The sequence below is a fragment of the Quercus robur genome, chromosome 1, assembly GCF_932294415.1.
Source record: "Quercus robur chromosome 1, dhQueRobu3.1, whole genome shotgun sequence".
Lineage (NCBI taxonomy): Eukaryota > Viridiplantae > Streptophyta > Magnoliopsida > Fagales > Fagaceae > Quercus > Quercus robur.
In genome coordinates this window covers 36,090,541-36,106,408 of record NC_065534.1, presented here as the reverse complement: position 1 = coordinate 36,106,408, position 15,868 = coordinate 36,090,541, and the positions used below count along the sequence as shown (strand labels likewise).

General features: G+C 34.4%; 3 protein-coding genes across 3 annotated transcripts; 2 read left to right on the top strand and 1 right to left on the bottom strand.

Moving 5' to 3' along the window:
- The first annotated feature begins 2,091 nt into the window (after positions 1 to 2,091).
- LOC126733338 (pentatricopeptide repeat-containing protein At2g28050-like) lies at positions 2,092 to 4,356 on the top strand. The gene has a single exon (XM_050436584.1). The coding sequence runs from the start codon at positions 2,290 to 2,292 to the stop codon at positions 3,718 to 3,720; it is 1,431 nt and encodes a 476-aa protein (XP_050292541.1). The 5' UTR covers positions 2,092 to 2,289; the 3' UTR covers positions 3,721 to 4,356.
- A 66-nt stretch (positions 4,357 to 4,422) lies between these two features.
- On the top strand, positions 4,423 to 5,281 carry LOC126733346 (uncharacterized). The gene has a single exon (XM_050436595.1). It carries the CDS (start codon positions 4,652 to 4,654, stop codon positions 5,099 to 5,101), a length of 450 nt encoding a protein of 149 aa, XP_050292552.1. The 5' UTR covers positions 4,423 to 4,651; the 3' UTR covers positions 5,102 to 5,281.
- A 610-nt stretch (positions 5,282 to 5,891) lies between these two features.
- Positions 5,892 to 10,711, bottom strand: LOC126733329 (uncharacterized). The gene is made up of 6 exons (XM_050436572.1): positions 10,164 to 10,711; positions 9,356 to 9,550; positions 8,983 to 9,222; positions 7,623 to 7,840; positions 6,727 to 6,981; positions 5,892 to 6,441 (listed from the first exon to the last, which is right to left on the bottom strand). The coding sequence occupies exons 1-6, from the start codon at positions 10,486 to 10,488 to the stop codon at positions 6,160 to 6,162; spliced, it is 1,515 nt and encodes a 504-aa protein (XP_050292529.1). The 5' UTR covers positions 10,489 to 10,711; the 3' UTR covers positions 5,892 to 6,159.
- Positions 10,712 to 15,868: the final 5,157 nt, after the last annotated feature.

Sequence of the window (15,868 nt, the reverse complement as noted above, 5' to 3'; positions counted from 1 at the left end):
TTTCAAGTTTGAAATAAATCAACCAAATAAAATAGTTTCACAAATATGAATTTGTATTGATGAATGTATGGTACAATTCTCTATAATTACAAAAGAGTAATCATCTGATTCGATATCCTTTAAAGATTTGTTGATTTGAATTAAGGTAATGTGATTCTGATTCAAACACCAAATATACTTCAATTTGGCTAAAGAATGGATCGAAAATCTTTGAAATAGAATTACAATGAATCTCTAGCTATGAGGTTGTTAGAAATCCTTTGTTCTTCATGTTCTTCGTGCATTCTTTGTCTTTGAAGGTTTGTGGTGGAAATTTTTTGGGGCTTTGGAGGCTTGAATCCGTAGAGCTTCATCGATTTATATTTTTTTGAAGTTTCTGGAGACTTTTGAGCTTGATTCTAGTGAACTTTGAGATTTAGGAAGATGATTTGGATGATTTCTCTTTGAATGTTCTTCGTATTTGAAAGTTTGTGGTGGAAATTCTTTGGGGGTTTAGAGGCTTGAATTCGTAGAGCTTCACCAATTTGTGGTTTCTTGAAGTTTCTGGAGGCTTTTGGGCTTGATTCCAGCAAACTTCAAGATCAAGGCAGGTAGTTTGGATGACTTTACTTCGAATGTTCTTTGTATTTGAGGTTAAAGTTTTGGAAGTTCCTGGAGGCTTCAAGGATTGATTCCAGCAGAGCTTCTGTACTTCTGAATCTTCTATGATGCTGCTTGTGGCATGGATGCCTTGGCGTATCCCAAGATGTGTTGGTGTGTAGAAATGCCTTAGGAAGGCTTTTATTTATAGGAGTTTGGGGGTGGATGAGCGACATGTGGCGAAATTTGATTGGTGACATGTGTCGCAGTCTGATTGGAGGAGCTTTAAAAGTTTTTCTCCAAGACATGTGGCATCTTTTGATTGGTTGAAATGTTTTGATTTTCAAGGTGACACATGTCAACACCTGATTGGATTGCCTATGTGATTCCTTATATACGTCAATGTGTGATTGGTTTTTGCATGCTTTTTATGCTTTTATTTCAACAACACTTGACAAATTTTTGTTGGTTTCTAAATAGTGATAATAGAACCTAGTAGCAGTATCTGGCGCTTTGTAATTAGCCGTACTTTGTGGACTTGGTAGTATGATGCATTTATAATACTATCATATCTAGTTAAAATTAAATTAAATTATTATGATTTTTTTTTTTGAGAAGGAAATTTGTTAGGCTAAAAATAAAAAAATAAACATTGTTCACATGTGTGAGCATGTGAGTCAATTTTCCACTAAATGGTGACTTGAGGGGCTGGATCTTGATCAATGTAAACCATGGCCCAAATAAACAAAACTTGCAAGGCCTATTATAATAGAGAATATCACAATAAACTCACTTTGGAGGTCATGGTCATGTAACTAAAGGTTTTTGTAAAGTTTTCACATGTGTGAGCATGTGAGTCAGTTATCCACTTAGTCAGAAGTGCAATAGAAGTTACCAAAATATAAGGAGGAGTGCAGTAACTGTTTTTGTCTACTATAAATAAAGATTAAAGGTATTATCAGAAAGGACAACAAAATCTGACAAACTAAATTCACATACCCGGTCAACGAAAGAATAACTTCATGTTTGTAAGTGCGTTTGCCTCACATGAATTGTCTAAGTATAGCTCTTTTTGTAATTTAACTTAGGAGTTCGTGTGATTTGAATATTTCTTATTTGTATGAACTTGAATTCTGAATTAAGATAACTACATATTGTGATTACATTGCTTGTTCCCTTATTTTTCTTAGTTGAATATTTTGTACTTTTGAAGTCCTATTAGTTTAGGCAGTGGCAGAGCCCATCAATTTGGTGCGAAGTCTTATTTTGCAAGTAGTTCTTTTCAAGATAGTTTGTATTCTCACAAACAAAATTATTATGATTTAAAAAGAAAAAAAGAAAAAAAAGAGCTCAGCTTGTTATATACTTATATTAAAGCTTTATTCAAGCATTCAGGCTCATACCGGTTATAACGGTCCCTTTCTTTCGGCCACGTATACCGCACGGACAAGCTGATTGGACCTTAACGTTGATGGACTTAGATTTAAACCTCGTATGGGCCCAAAAATAAAGGCCACGCACAGGTTTGTTCTTCTTCTTCAATCTTCAGTCTTCACAGGTTTGTTCTCGCTCTCTACAACCCATTGAAACAACTATAAAGAGATGCTTTAGTTTGTTAAACGGATGGGATTTTGTTAGGACTGAGCTGCTTGTAAACAAGTTCCAATTGAAAATGATCCTTCTTTCAATAATCTGTTCTAATTTCTAAGTATGTCTCTCCAAAACCTCCTCAAAACCCTGAAAACTGTGAAAAGAAGTCACCGTCCAAACTTTTCCCCTACCCCTAAACCCTACCGGGAAATAACACAAATTATCTCTAAACCCCTAAAACCCTCCTCAGCTTCCAAACCACTCAGCGCCACAACCACCACTTTCCTCTCCAATCTCAACCCCACCACACTCCTCCATGTTCTCACTGACCCAGAACTCAAATCCTCTAAATGCTTACGTTTCTTCAATTTTCTCCTCCACAACCAATCTCTCTTGTCCTTCAGACCTGACCTGCAAGCCCACTTGACCTTAATTTGCAGGCTTCTTAGGGAAAGAAGGTTCTCAGATGCTGAGAAAACCATGAAATCTGATTTGGTTTGCCAAAATCCCAGGTACCCATTTTCTGTTATTGCCTCTACAGTTGTGAATTGTTGCAATGATCCAAAAGTTATAGCCAAGTTTTTCAATTCTATGCTTAAGGTTTATTCGGATTGTAAATTGTTCGATTTAGTTTCTCAGGATTTTGATTATATGAAGAATAATGGAATTGAGATTGATGAGAGGACTTGTACTGTTCATTTGCTTGCACTTAAAAGTTGTGATCTTTTGCAATTGGTTTTAGACTTCTTTTATCAAATGGTAGAATCGGGTATTGAGGTTTCTGTGTATTCTCTGACAGTGGTGGTGGATGGGTTGTGTTGGAATGGAGAGGTCAAGAGGGGTAGGGAGTTAGTGGAAGAGATGATTGGTAGAGGAATTAAGCCCAATATTGTTACATTCAATGTAATGGTGAATGCTTGTGCCAAGAGATGGAATTTTGAGGAGTTGGATTTGGTTTTGCTTTCGATGAAAAAGGAAAGAGTGGCATTCAATGACCATACGTATAAAGTTTTGATTGATGGGTTCACGAGTTCTGGCAAGGTCGACGAAGCTAGCAAGTTGGTTTTGGAGATGCATGATAAAGGTTTAAAAGTGGATACTCATTTGTACAATTTGATTATTGATGGGTATTGTAGATTGGGGTCTATGGATAGTGCAATGTCGATGTTTGGTGAAATGACTGATAGAAGTGTTTTCCCTAACACTGATACGTATTGTGCTCTGATAAGTGGTCTTTGCAAGGCTGGAGAAATGGGGCTGGCAATGGCATATGTGAATATGATGCAGAGTAAAGGAATGGAACCAGAAAATGTTATGTTTAGTATGTTAATTGATGGTTTTTGCAATAAAGGGATGGTCGCTGAAGCTTTTGAGGTGCAAGTTCTGATGGAGAAGAAAGGATTTGCTACTGATTTAACTGTGTGTGACAAGATAGTGAGTGGGTTATGTAAGTTGAATCGGTTTGAGGAAGCAAAGAGGCTGCTGAACGTGATGGTTAAAAGAGGTGCAACCCCAGAAATAGCAAGTTTCACTATGCCATTTGATATTTGAAGCAGACGTGGGCTTTTTTGTGGAAGGGAAAGGACTGTTTTAGAGGATGGAGCAATGGGCATGTGTTCTAATATTCAGCACCTTGATAGACGGGAAAAGGAGGGAATTGCCAAGAGGCTTGTGACTTAGCGGCATTATCCAATTCTCCCATGAAGGAGAACTTGGATTCTAATCTCCTTCCCCAAATATAAATGTAGCCCGTACGCTTGTAGTTGAGATGAAAGATGAAGGTTTTATTCTGGACTGGACTCATTCTTAAATTAGAGTTCCTGGAAACTCTTTTGTTGCGGAAGGCGAAAGATTCACTAAGCTATTCTGTGATACATATATGAGGATGCATACATGGTAAAGTTTTCAGGCTTGTCAAAGGACTGGCAATTGGCAATCAAATGAAGCTTGGGATATGTATGATGATGAGATAGTAGAGAATTGTTAAAGGTGACAGGACCTTATCACCTCTCTTGATCTTGGGCTTCACTCGGCTAAATATATGACAGCTGTGCACAGTAGTCAGTAGAAGCATATATCTTAGACACAGTCACACAGAGCAATTGCTACCCACCTGGGATAAGCAAAAATATAATTGTGTATAAATAATTAATGAATAACGGTGTTTAATAAAATTGATTTCTGCTATTAATTGTGTTACTTTTTACTTCCTCTTATTTACTTGGGGTAAGGGTAAAAGACTTGACAACTGGGAAAAGCTGGGTTTTCTGGTTTTCCTCCAAAAGAGATAGATAAGCAAATAATTCAAACAGTACCAGACCGAAAGAAGAAGTGACGTAGAAGTTTGTAACTAATTAGAACTCTCACCAAACGGAACGAACTTTTGAACTCGTAAACATTCCCTATTGCTTCACAATTCACATAATCCCACCATAAATACACGTGACCATCATGCCCTCCAAGTCCAACCCTTTAAAGTAAAATGCAGCCCAACAATTCCAGCAACCAAGGAATTCCATTCCGGTCAATTCTCATCCACTCCCTTTGGCTCACTATCGTTGGCATTGTCCTCTTCCTCCTTGCCACCGCCAACACACAAGCACTTATCTACATCAAAGTTTTTGGTATATCCGGTGCAATTATCGCCACGGCTCCTTGGATTACACAGCTTATTGTTTCAATGGCAATTATCATTTTATACAAAGTTGGAGTTTGTGATCTAACATGGCTAGTGAAATCTGAGGTCTCAGGTTGTGGGAGTCGGAGAGAGGTTGATGAAGATTTTGATCAAGGTGCAGCTTTGCATGGGGTTGTTATTGCTCGTGGAAAAGTTAATGTGCGTGGAGAATATAATCTTAGAGACAGATTTGGCATGTTTGTGCGAGTTAATGAAAGAAACGGTCCTCAACTGCGGAGGAACATGACGGTTTGATCCTAGGCTTTGCTTAATAATAACAGAGTTTGTTTTGCACATTTTTAGTATTTTACCATTGCCAGATACCTCCTCTGCTCTGGTTGTCTTTGTTTGTTAGCCTTTTTCTTGCTCCATTTTGTTTCCCCCAATTAATGTGAAATTATTTAGTGTACAATATATGGGATCAACTAGGCCATTCAGGGCTTCTTGTTTCTCTAGATATAGGTAATTTGCTAATGAAGGATCTCATATATATTTTTTTAAAAATGTAACAAGTAAATGAAGGATCTCATATATATATATATATATATATATATATATATATATATATATATATATATTTTTTTTTTTTTTTTTTTAATTTTTTTTAAAAAAAAAATTAACAAGTAAATGCAAATATATTATGAGGAACCCATCTAAAATTTTTAGCCTTTTGTGCCTTCAATATCCAACAAAGATCTAATTCTCAACAGGGTTTTAACAAAGATGGTTTTGGCATGTTCATATAGTAGATGTAAATTTGATGGAAGATCTGGTCCTCGAATGAAAAAGCGGAGCTGTTTATTGGTAAAGCTTTAACCAGTGACATAGAAACTAAGAGTCTTTTACCGGACTAAAATCGTGGCTGGCAGAAAATGCAAGCTTTGTGAGCCGTAAGTGCTGGCATTATAGATTATCTTAGGGTTGCTAATCCCATAATTTAAAATCTAAGCAACAGGATATATATATGTGTGTGTGTATATAATAATAATAATAATAATAATAATAATAAGGCCCATTTTGCCTTTTCAATCCAACTAGGTGAAAATCAGAAGGAGATTCTGACCTACAATTGAGAATCAGAACAATTTATTTTCTCGTATACCTTTTGTAGTGTCAAACATGTCTAAAAGTTACCCCACACATCAGATGCCCTCAGAATCACCTTGAACTCCAAGACAAATGACCTGATATACTTTTTTTAACCTTTTCATTTTTATCTTTATGCTCCATGAGCAACAGAGCAATCCTATGGTATACGTATATACATCGTAAGTTTCTAACGTAGACTAGAAGAATGATATAATCACTCAGTATTAACTCTTTTTGGCTGGATCGCCAGGTATTACCTCTTCCTGCTTTTCAGTCTCTTCCTGCCCTTTGGAATCACCTTCTACCAGAGCTTGATCTATTGCTATAGTATTGAGTGGGCCTTGTGGGGTTCCAAAAAGTGTAGTGAATATCTGCCTATGACATTCGTCACAAAAGTAGACGTAGGTAAAATGGCCCTCGTATGGGAGTTTATGTACCGCAGCTCCTGGTAGAACCCGGTGCACAAAATCAGTCATGAATGGCGGCACCACCCTATCATCCATCCCCTGTAAAAAGGATATGACAAAAATAGTGTTGATAGCAAATATACCTCCAAGTAATAAGTAAACATCTATTCAAAGTTCTGAGTGAGTTTATAACTGATCTTCATGTTGTCTCATCATCTTATTAAACATTAACTACATTAATCCAAATGTCTCTGCGGAAAAAAGTCTATCGGAATTGATAATCAAACTACTTTAAGCTGATGATGTCCAAGTATCTATGGAGTGCTAGAGAATAAAACTTTATTCAATCAAAACAAACATGAAGCAAATGGATATGCCACTAACCTGCCATAAGTGTATTGGGCCAAGGAAGCCTGTATATTCCTCTTTAGCTTCAGTGAGCATAGACTTGAGCCAATTGAGCAAGCCTTTCCCTCTTTGTTTCTTCTGTAATTTAAGGTCCGCAAGGCTGAAACCCCAATTTGAGACCTGTAATGCAGCTTCCTCCACAAAGGGTTTTGCATTTCCCTGCCTGATTGATTCTTCCACATCCCTTTGCCAAAATTCTTCATAAATTGGGTCCTCCATCAATGCTCTGTCCTAGAAAGATAAGCAATGTCTTCAATAATGACGCATACAAGTAAACAAGCAGCTAAATAAGCTTATCTAAAAGAACCAGAAAGTAAAAGCCTCAGAACAAGAATGCTTTTCTCCAGTTTTAAATGGAAACAGCAGCATCAATCCTCTGTTACCATATAGCCTACAAGAACTATTGCGTAATCTACATAAATCACCAGCTCTATCCCTGTATCTTCACACACACACACAAACACACACACAACCCCTCCACCCTCCCCCCTTTCTTTTCCCACAAGGATAGAGCACACAATAAATACAGGCTTTCTGAATACCCCAGAAGGAAATTTTCCACCCCGTCTATGCTCCACTATACAAGGGACTGTTCTTACTCATCTATACAAACAGCATAAAGGGTACTGGCATATAAAAGGACATGTCAGCCAAGATTTCACAGCTGTGTATAACTCTCCTTCCAATATTTGAGGGTAATGTGTTTCAACTGAAATTGCAAAAGTGCCTTACTGGAAACAGGAAAAAAGACGGGAAGGGAAAATAAAATACATCAGCAACCATCAGAAGACATCAAAGAGTAGTGATGGTACAAGGGTCAAATTTGTAGATATATTAATCTGAAAGAAATTAAAGATGATAAAATGGCTCACCCTCTTTCCCAGTGACAATGAAAGCCACTTATCAATCTGACCATGCTTTCCAGACAAGAAGCTTCGATGGTAGAAGTAAGCGAGAAATCTAGGAAGCCTCCGAGCTAAAATGTACATAAATTTCCTCTTTTGAGTCCACTTCTCCCAAGTTCCACGTCTCTCTTCCTTAGTCATGATTGTATCATATGGATTAACCATTGGAGCAAACATGGCTGCACCTGTTATAATACAGAAAAACTATTCATTTCCTCAATCATAAGTTCTGGATCATGGTCGTGTTATAAACTATTCTATCCTCTTGATGAATTTAGATTATTTAAAAAATTCAATTTCATGAATGAGCTCTAGCTCAAATTGCACCTCCTCCCCTTGTAGGAGTTGTGGGTTCAAGGGCTACCCATGACCCATCACCAAGTGCCCACATTACTTTCCAATAAAAGAAATTGATATCAACAACATGCCTATTAAGTAAGGCATCTTAATTCCTAATATGTCAAGACTTGTTTATATTGACATTGATTACCAAAGTTAACCAATAACTTGCCTTCTATTTTTTTTTATTTTTTTTTATTTTTTATTTTTTTTGTTGCAGTTTACAAGTTCACTTCCTTCAACAGCAGCAGATTTTGGGGCTATGTCACCAGTATCAAGAATATCAAATCAATAAAAAGTGGTTTCAACCACACAGCACATTTAGTCTTTTTTACTTTACCATGCTAAACGTAGTTACAGCTTAGGATTAGTGCATACTGTCACCTCCTCTGTTGGACTTAATTATTTTTTTTCCTAGCCACTGCATATTCATACAAAGCTTTCAACTAAGTTAAAATCTAGTGACTACATGTGCAATTTTGCCCCACAACTTATATAAAAGAACGACTTTTTATTTTTCCTTTGATAAGTAATAATATAATATCTAAAGCTTAATTGATGGCAACAAAAACTTGTCTTCTGCAAATATTTTAGTCTCTTTATTTTGTGGGGAAGCAGGGGGAAGGGGGGTTGTGGAAATTTCTTTGATCAAGTCCTTTACCAACTGAGGAGAACCTTATAAAAAATCAAATAAATTTAAAAAAGTGATTTCCACCACATTTATTCTGCATGAGGAAAAGCAAATCTATATCTATACAGTGAGACTAGTGTCATTACATTTCACAGGGAAAGGTAACCATGACCAAAAGATCTAGCATTAAGGAAACTCAAAACTCCAGAAAGGGACAAATACAAATTTCCTTCATAAAAACCAAATAAATGGTATTTATTATAATTTTATTTCATTCAAAGAGAGGGTCGTGTATTATTGATGTTCCACATTCTAGCCAAGCTAAGCTGATCAAAATAGATATTGGATGTTAAATACCTGCAAGTCTATCAGGAATGTATCTGAGTGCAGCCCAAGCATGCATGCTTCCACTTGAGTATCCCACTACCCAAAACTTGTCATTGACACCAACAGCATTTGCTAAGAGTAACATGTCTATCGCTGATGACTCAAGATTTCTTTTAGGATGAGGATCACTCTCACCAAAACCTGGAAGATCATACGTTATCAAGCGAATGCCAAACTCTTCCAGCAGTGAAGCCTTAAGCCCAGGTATTCCTAATAAAAGAGACAATACAGAATCCAAAAAAAAAAAAAAAAAAGTCAAAACATGTGGCTGATTTTACACAACACCAAATGTTACTCAAATGAACTGTGAAACTGTATTCTTTCATTTCTGCCATTGTACAACCTGCAAGCCTGGAGGAAAGGAAAGTATGTGGAGCAATCATAGAAAATCTAGCTCTTTCAGCCGAAACACCTTGCTCCTTGTATGCCAAATATCTACCATCCGGAAGCACTATGAGCTTAGCACTAGGTGGATGTAGGTACACTTTCTTCATCAACGGGACGGGGGAGGTATCCTGTTCGGTATTAATTTTCAAGGCTGCAAATTAACTAACCATGTCAGAATTTACTAGAGTCTAGAACACATACAAAAAACATACAAGCATCTCAGGAACATACATAACAAAAGCTATACTCTAAATGAATTCACGATTACAAAGACTAATCATTAGGTTTTGTATCTTAGGTTCCTCGATTAAATTCAATTATGTGGCCTTGGAAGCTGTAACTAACTATAAACAAGGAAGTGCATTAGGCAATAAGCCTCATGGTTCAATTTCATTGAGGAACTTAAGGTATAGCACCTAAGTAACTGTACCTAAGTTTTGTCATATGTAATACAGTTTTTTCTATAAATTTGAGACAAAGAAGGAAAGGATTTGAGTTGCAGTTAAAATCCCATACAACATACTAGGAAAGTATTATAACAAAACATCATGAAACTACATATTACAAAATAGGATAGGATTTGAAGCCAATCAAAATCAAACAAACGACAAACCAAAAAAAAAAAAAAAAAAAAAAAAAAAAAACCAAACATTCGCTAAATCCCAAACAAGAATTAAACCCAAGTTCTTTTGTCCCAAAAAAAACATTCCACTTTCTAAGATCCAAAATTAAAACAAAAACAGAAGTATTAGAAACTGAAATACCTGAAAAAGCAATGAGAGAGACAAAGAAGATGACTAGCCAAGAGTGCAAGGGGTTCTTATCTTCAGGCAGGAACTGATTGAAGAAGCTAAGATTGTGACCAAGTCTCTCACAAAAAGGCTCACCAATATTCCTCCACAAGTAAGAACCCTTTCCCAACTTTCTAGCAATGTAGGAGTCTTCTCTCACTACACTCTGTCTCACTATATCCCTGCACCCTTTTCCTAACGCCACCGTAATCTCCGCCGCCGCCTTCATAAACTCCGTTGCCTTATCCGTCAACGGCAAGTCCTCCGGCACCCTCACATTACTATAAGCGCCTGACATTTCTCTATTTTTTTTTTTTTAACTTTATTAGTTTTTGTATGGGTGCTCAAAATGAATAGTAGTAAGAAGAAGAAGAATAAGAAAGGGAGTTGGGGAATATTGATATTGGCTCATTTCGTGGAAATGTGGTGGAGAGTGGGTGTGGGGGCAAGTTATAAAAAAGGCTTCACTGGTACGCAAAGGTGGAGACGAGAGAGAGGGGGACCAAAAAAGTTTGACAATGAGAGAGAGAGAGAGTGAAAAGTGAGGGGGCAAAAAGTTTGGTGAGAAAAATACATATATACTGGTGGCTTTCTTTTGTGTCTGCAGGTTGGAAAATGTGTATGGATTTATGACCCGTTTACTACGTAAATTTAAATATATATATTTTTAGTTTTTAAATAATATCATACATAATTTTATACCTATTTCCCCTCACTCATATGTATTATAAAAAAATTAAAATTTATTGTTTAAACACACGTAGCAAATGGGCTCTTAATCATTTTTTTTGAAATATTACCCTTTTCATCTTCTTTTTGCTTACTTTGGTTTTTTTAGCTTTACACCATGTGAAAAGTTGAGGTATTCGTTGCATTTCCAATCCTAAGCGGATAAGATAAGATAAAATAAATAAATAAATGAATAAATGTTAGAAGTTATTATCACTTTATTATTAAAAGTTTACAAAATTTTGATTAACTTTTTTGCCAATAACTTATTTGAAGTTGATTCTAAAAAAAAAAAAAAACTTATTTGAAGTTATTATTATCATTTATTTTTTAATTTCATAAAGTACTTAGATAGTAGGTTCATTTTTTTATAAACTGATATGATAAATATGTACATGGATTAACTTTTTGACTATATCTTATCTTTATTTTGTATAATTTTTAAAGCATCAAATTTTATGGGTATATTTATACTTTTGGATGATTTTTAACAGATTAATAAAAGCCAATTTAAAGGCATGGATTTTTTTTTTTGATGGGAAAAAGGCATGGATTTGAATTAACCTTTTCTGTTAAATTATTTGATTATTAAAGTCTTGTTTTTTCCTATATGACAATTAGATCTTTGTCAACTTTTAATGAGTAAGCTTTTTACTCATCCAAACACTTGCGAAATGTGATTTGTGCTACATTTAAAAATTAACCTATCAATTTGTAAGCTTATATACAATTTTTTTTTTTAATAATTATGACTTTTTATTTTAGTTTAAAAAATTCATATTGATCTAATTTTTGGGTAAGGTACAAACTATACAAGCATAAAAAAAAAAAAAAAAAAAAAAAAAAAAAAAAAAAAAAAAAAAAAAAAAAAAAAAACTATACAGGCACGAGTGAAAGAGTGAGGTATGAGAGGAAGGAGTGATTGACAGTGATTGCGTGAGAGGACGTGGGTGAAAATTAACGGTGTGGGTACAGTCCACGTGGAGGAGATGAAGTTACGTCGAATATTATCATTATAGTAATAGTAGTGGCGGTTGCTTATGCTTGGAAATAACGGCCCTGTTCGATTTTCTGTCCTATCCTATTTCCTTTGTTCTACTCTCGTTGATTTGCGCGTGCATTGCCCACCTCACACATTACAAAACACAATGCCACTAATCCATACATCATAAATACGTAAAATTATTAGCTGCTTACCTTTCTTTTTTCTTTAATCAATTAATTTGTTTTTTAAGCATTGATTAATTCAATACCATACAGCTACAATTATTATCAAGGCCATACACCTGTAAAGGTTGTTTAGGCATCACCTAGAGTTAGAGAACACAACAAAAATGTTACATCAACAATATATACAGGAACCCATCCAAAAAAAAAAAAAAAAACAATATATATAGGAAATGTGTGGAAGACCTTGTTTCTTAGCGTGCTCCTGCAAATTGCAATTGTTTATTGATTTTTTTTTTTTTTTTTTTGGCTAAAGCAATTGTTTATTGCATTTTGAAAATTGGGATGCGTTGACTATTATTGAGTACATGGTTACGTTAAATAAATTTGAGAAGATGATATGTATACTCATTCATTACCTCTCTTAGGCCAAGGAATGAGATTAAAAATTCTTTTAACTATTTGAGATTATTTATCTGTGACTATGTAAGTCAAGAATGTTGTAATTCAACGGTATTACCTTTTTTTAATTTTTTATTTTTTATTTATGAAGAGACAGACTATGAATGAACAATCTGAGAAGCCTCGAAAGCAATTCGCTTATGAATCTCATATTAAAGAGTTTTACTATGATCGCTTTGTGATCCCCATAGAGAAGCCTCTTGAAAAGATGGATTGGAAATTGAGGCAATGATGCAAGCTGCAGTAGAGTAGACCAATACGGGAGGAAACTGAGATTCAAAGATTTTGCCAACGTCTGTAGCTTTGCTGAAAGGGTTCAAGATATCGAAGTTTAGTAAATACAATGGGATTGGTGATCCATATCATCACTTGCTGTCATTTTGTGGGGATTTTCAAGGCCTTGATTCCCAGTCTGGGTTATCGATCCACCTTTACTAGAAACCATTAGAAGGGAAAGCACTCAAGTGGAACTCATCTCTCTCCCTTGATGCTCTACATAGTTTTGGTGCTGTGATTGATGAATTCACTGGCTGTAGACACCATTTTACAACTTGCATTTAACCAACATTAAGGGCAAAACAGTAATTTGCACCAAGGGCATGACTGTAATTTCAATAGTTAGATCTTCAGATTTGTGATACAAAACAAATCTTGATGCTCTAATGATCAATGGTATGTTATTGGCCTTAATCGAACCACCTGATCAAAAGTTATCATACAAATAATTTTCAATGATCGTGGCTCACCTACACAATGGGCCTGATCACATCCTATTTTAAACACTTAATTTTGATTGGTCCCAACAAAAATTAATTTAAAATTAATTAAGTGTGAATTTTGATTGGATTTCATTTTATTTTATTATTTTTTAAGAAATAATAAAAAATGTTTTTCTTTATGGCATCTTACTTGCTCTTTTGAAAAACAATTTGGATAGAGAAAAAGATATGATCCATGAAAATTTTCAAAAATAACAGAAAATGCTCAAAAACATTACTATTTTCAGCAGCAACTTGAATCGCATTTTTGGCTTGGAAAACGTTGAAATTTGGTTTCCTCTATTTTTGGAAAAGTTGTAGAGAATTGAATTTCCTTTCAAAAAACACCAATCCCGAATCAATTGGAAGTTTGAGTAGAAAGTTCAAGCCAAAATACGAAACAGGTGCAGAAGATAACACAAATTCAGCATCATCTTCAACTTTCTTTCAAAATTTCAAATGGGGATCATTACTTGGTTTCTTTCTTTTTAATCTTGTTTATATAATGTATCATATTAATAAACTATATGTACTGTCACATGTATATAAACTATATGTATTGCATTGACTTGAGTTTATGATCTCATATATTTTTTATATTTGGCCTTTAGTTTGATATTCATGCTTAAATGTTGAGTTTGCTTAAACTTTTGGTTTGTTATCCTATGCCTAAGTTTCATTTTCCTACAACATGCTTCAACTCTTGTTTGCTATCACATGCTTGATTTTCATTTTCTTCTAACATGTTTAACTTTTGTTTTCTATCACATGCTTGATTTTCATTTTCTTCTAACATGCTTAAACTTTTGTTTTCTGTCACATGCTTGATTTTCTTTTTCCTCCAACATGCTCGGATTTTTGTTTTCCATCACATGCTAAATTCTTGAATTCCTTTTGCATGCTAGATCTTTGATCTTTACTCTAAATGTTGAAATTGTTCTCTTAACACATGCTGATTTTTAACAAATGTACATATTGAATTGGTTTCATGTAATACAATACGTTTTCACATGAAATTAATGTAATAACATTCCCTAATCCTTTGACACATGACATTTGAATTTTCTAAAGTTCTGGTGATATACTTAGATGAACATGTCTAAATATCTCATTGATGTTCATTTTACATGCTTAGATGAACACTTCTAGGCTAATGCATAATTTTCACTTAAATGCTTAGATGAACATGTTTAGGTAGTTGTTTTACTCTCTTTTTTAAATGCTTAGACAAACATGTCTAATTAACGTTCTGATTTTCACTTAAAAACTTGGGTGAACATGTCTGGGTGATTTTCTTTGTTCTTCTCATAACTGCTTGGATGATTGGTATGCCTAAAAATATATGTATTTTTTTCTTTGCAATTATGTTGATGACAAATAACATGACAATTTTGTTTTCCTTCACATGCTTGGATGAAAACTTCTTATTATTTACTTTTCATAACATAATTGGATGAACATATCTAATTTTCTAATCTATTAAACATGCTTGGATGAACATGTCGAAGTTAGAAATTCTTGTTTTACATTAACTTCCTAGATTAACATGCCATTACTTTCATGCTTTCTTTACATTTACATTGTTATCTAACAAATTTTACTTTTTGTTTCTCTTTACATTAAATTCCCCAACATATGTTTGTTTACAATTCTTGCAAATTAACATGTTTATATGATATATTATTTGCATTTGTTTGACATGACATGATATTAGCCACCTTAACCTAGCAGACCGGTTTTACTGGGCGAGATGGGTGCTTAATCCATTCCCATCTAGTAAATTAGCCTCCGAACCAAGATCAAGGGTTTAGACTAGGCTCTTGTAAATGCAATTTTACATTTTTTAGAATGTAATTAGGAAACAAAGCAATGTAATTTACTTTCTTAGATTGTATCTAGGACCAAAAAAGCATTGTAAATTTTGTTACAAAATTGATGTAAATTGTAATATATATATATATATATATATATGTATAATACAACAGAGGCATTTTTTATAGAGAAGGTTTTCTTATTTTTCCATTTAAATTAAATAAATGGCGACTTCATGTAAAACTCTCGATCTAGGGGGCAGTACATTTTACATTGAATTCAACATTTTGAGCATCACAATCCCACCCGTTCACGTGGGTGAGGCCTAGTCTAAAAAAAAATTGGCGGACCGGGGTCGCAGTCACTCACACTGGCCAGTAGTTCCACTAGGTGGAGCATCCCCCACAAAGAGTGTGCTCTTCTGGTGTGTGCATTTTTTTTTTTTTTTGGTGGACTTTTTGTAAATTTCAAAACATTTGTAAATTATTATTTTTTTTTTACCAATATTCAAGACATAGTATTATGAAGCTGTTAGGCTTTACTTGTTTGTTGTTTAAAACTCAAAGTTGAAAGTTTGTTTCCTTTTTTTTTCTTGGTACACTAATTAATTTTTTAATTAAATAAATTGACATATAATTAGATGATAAAAATGACTTTTACTCCATTGGTGAATTATGGAAAACCTAGTTACAATATATATTTTTTCAAAAGATAAATAAAAATGATTCAAAAACAGTTATTTTGTATCTT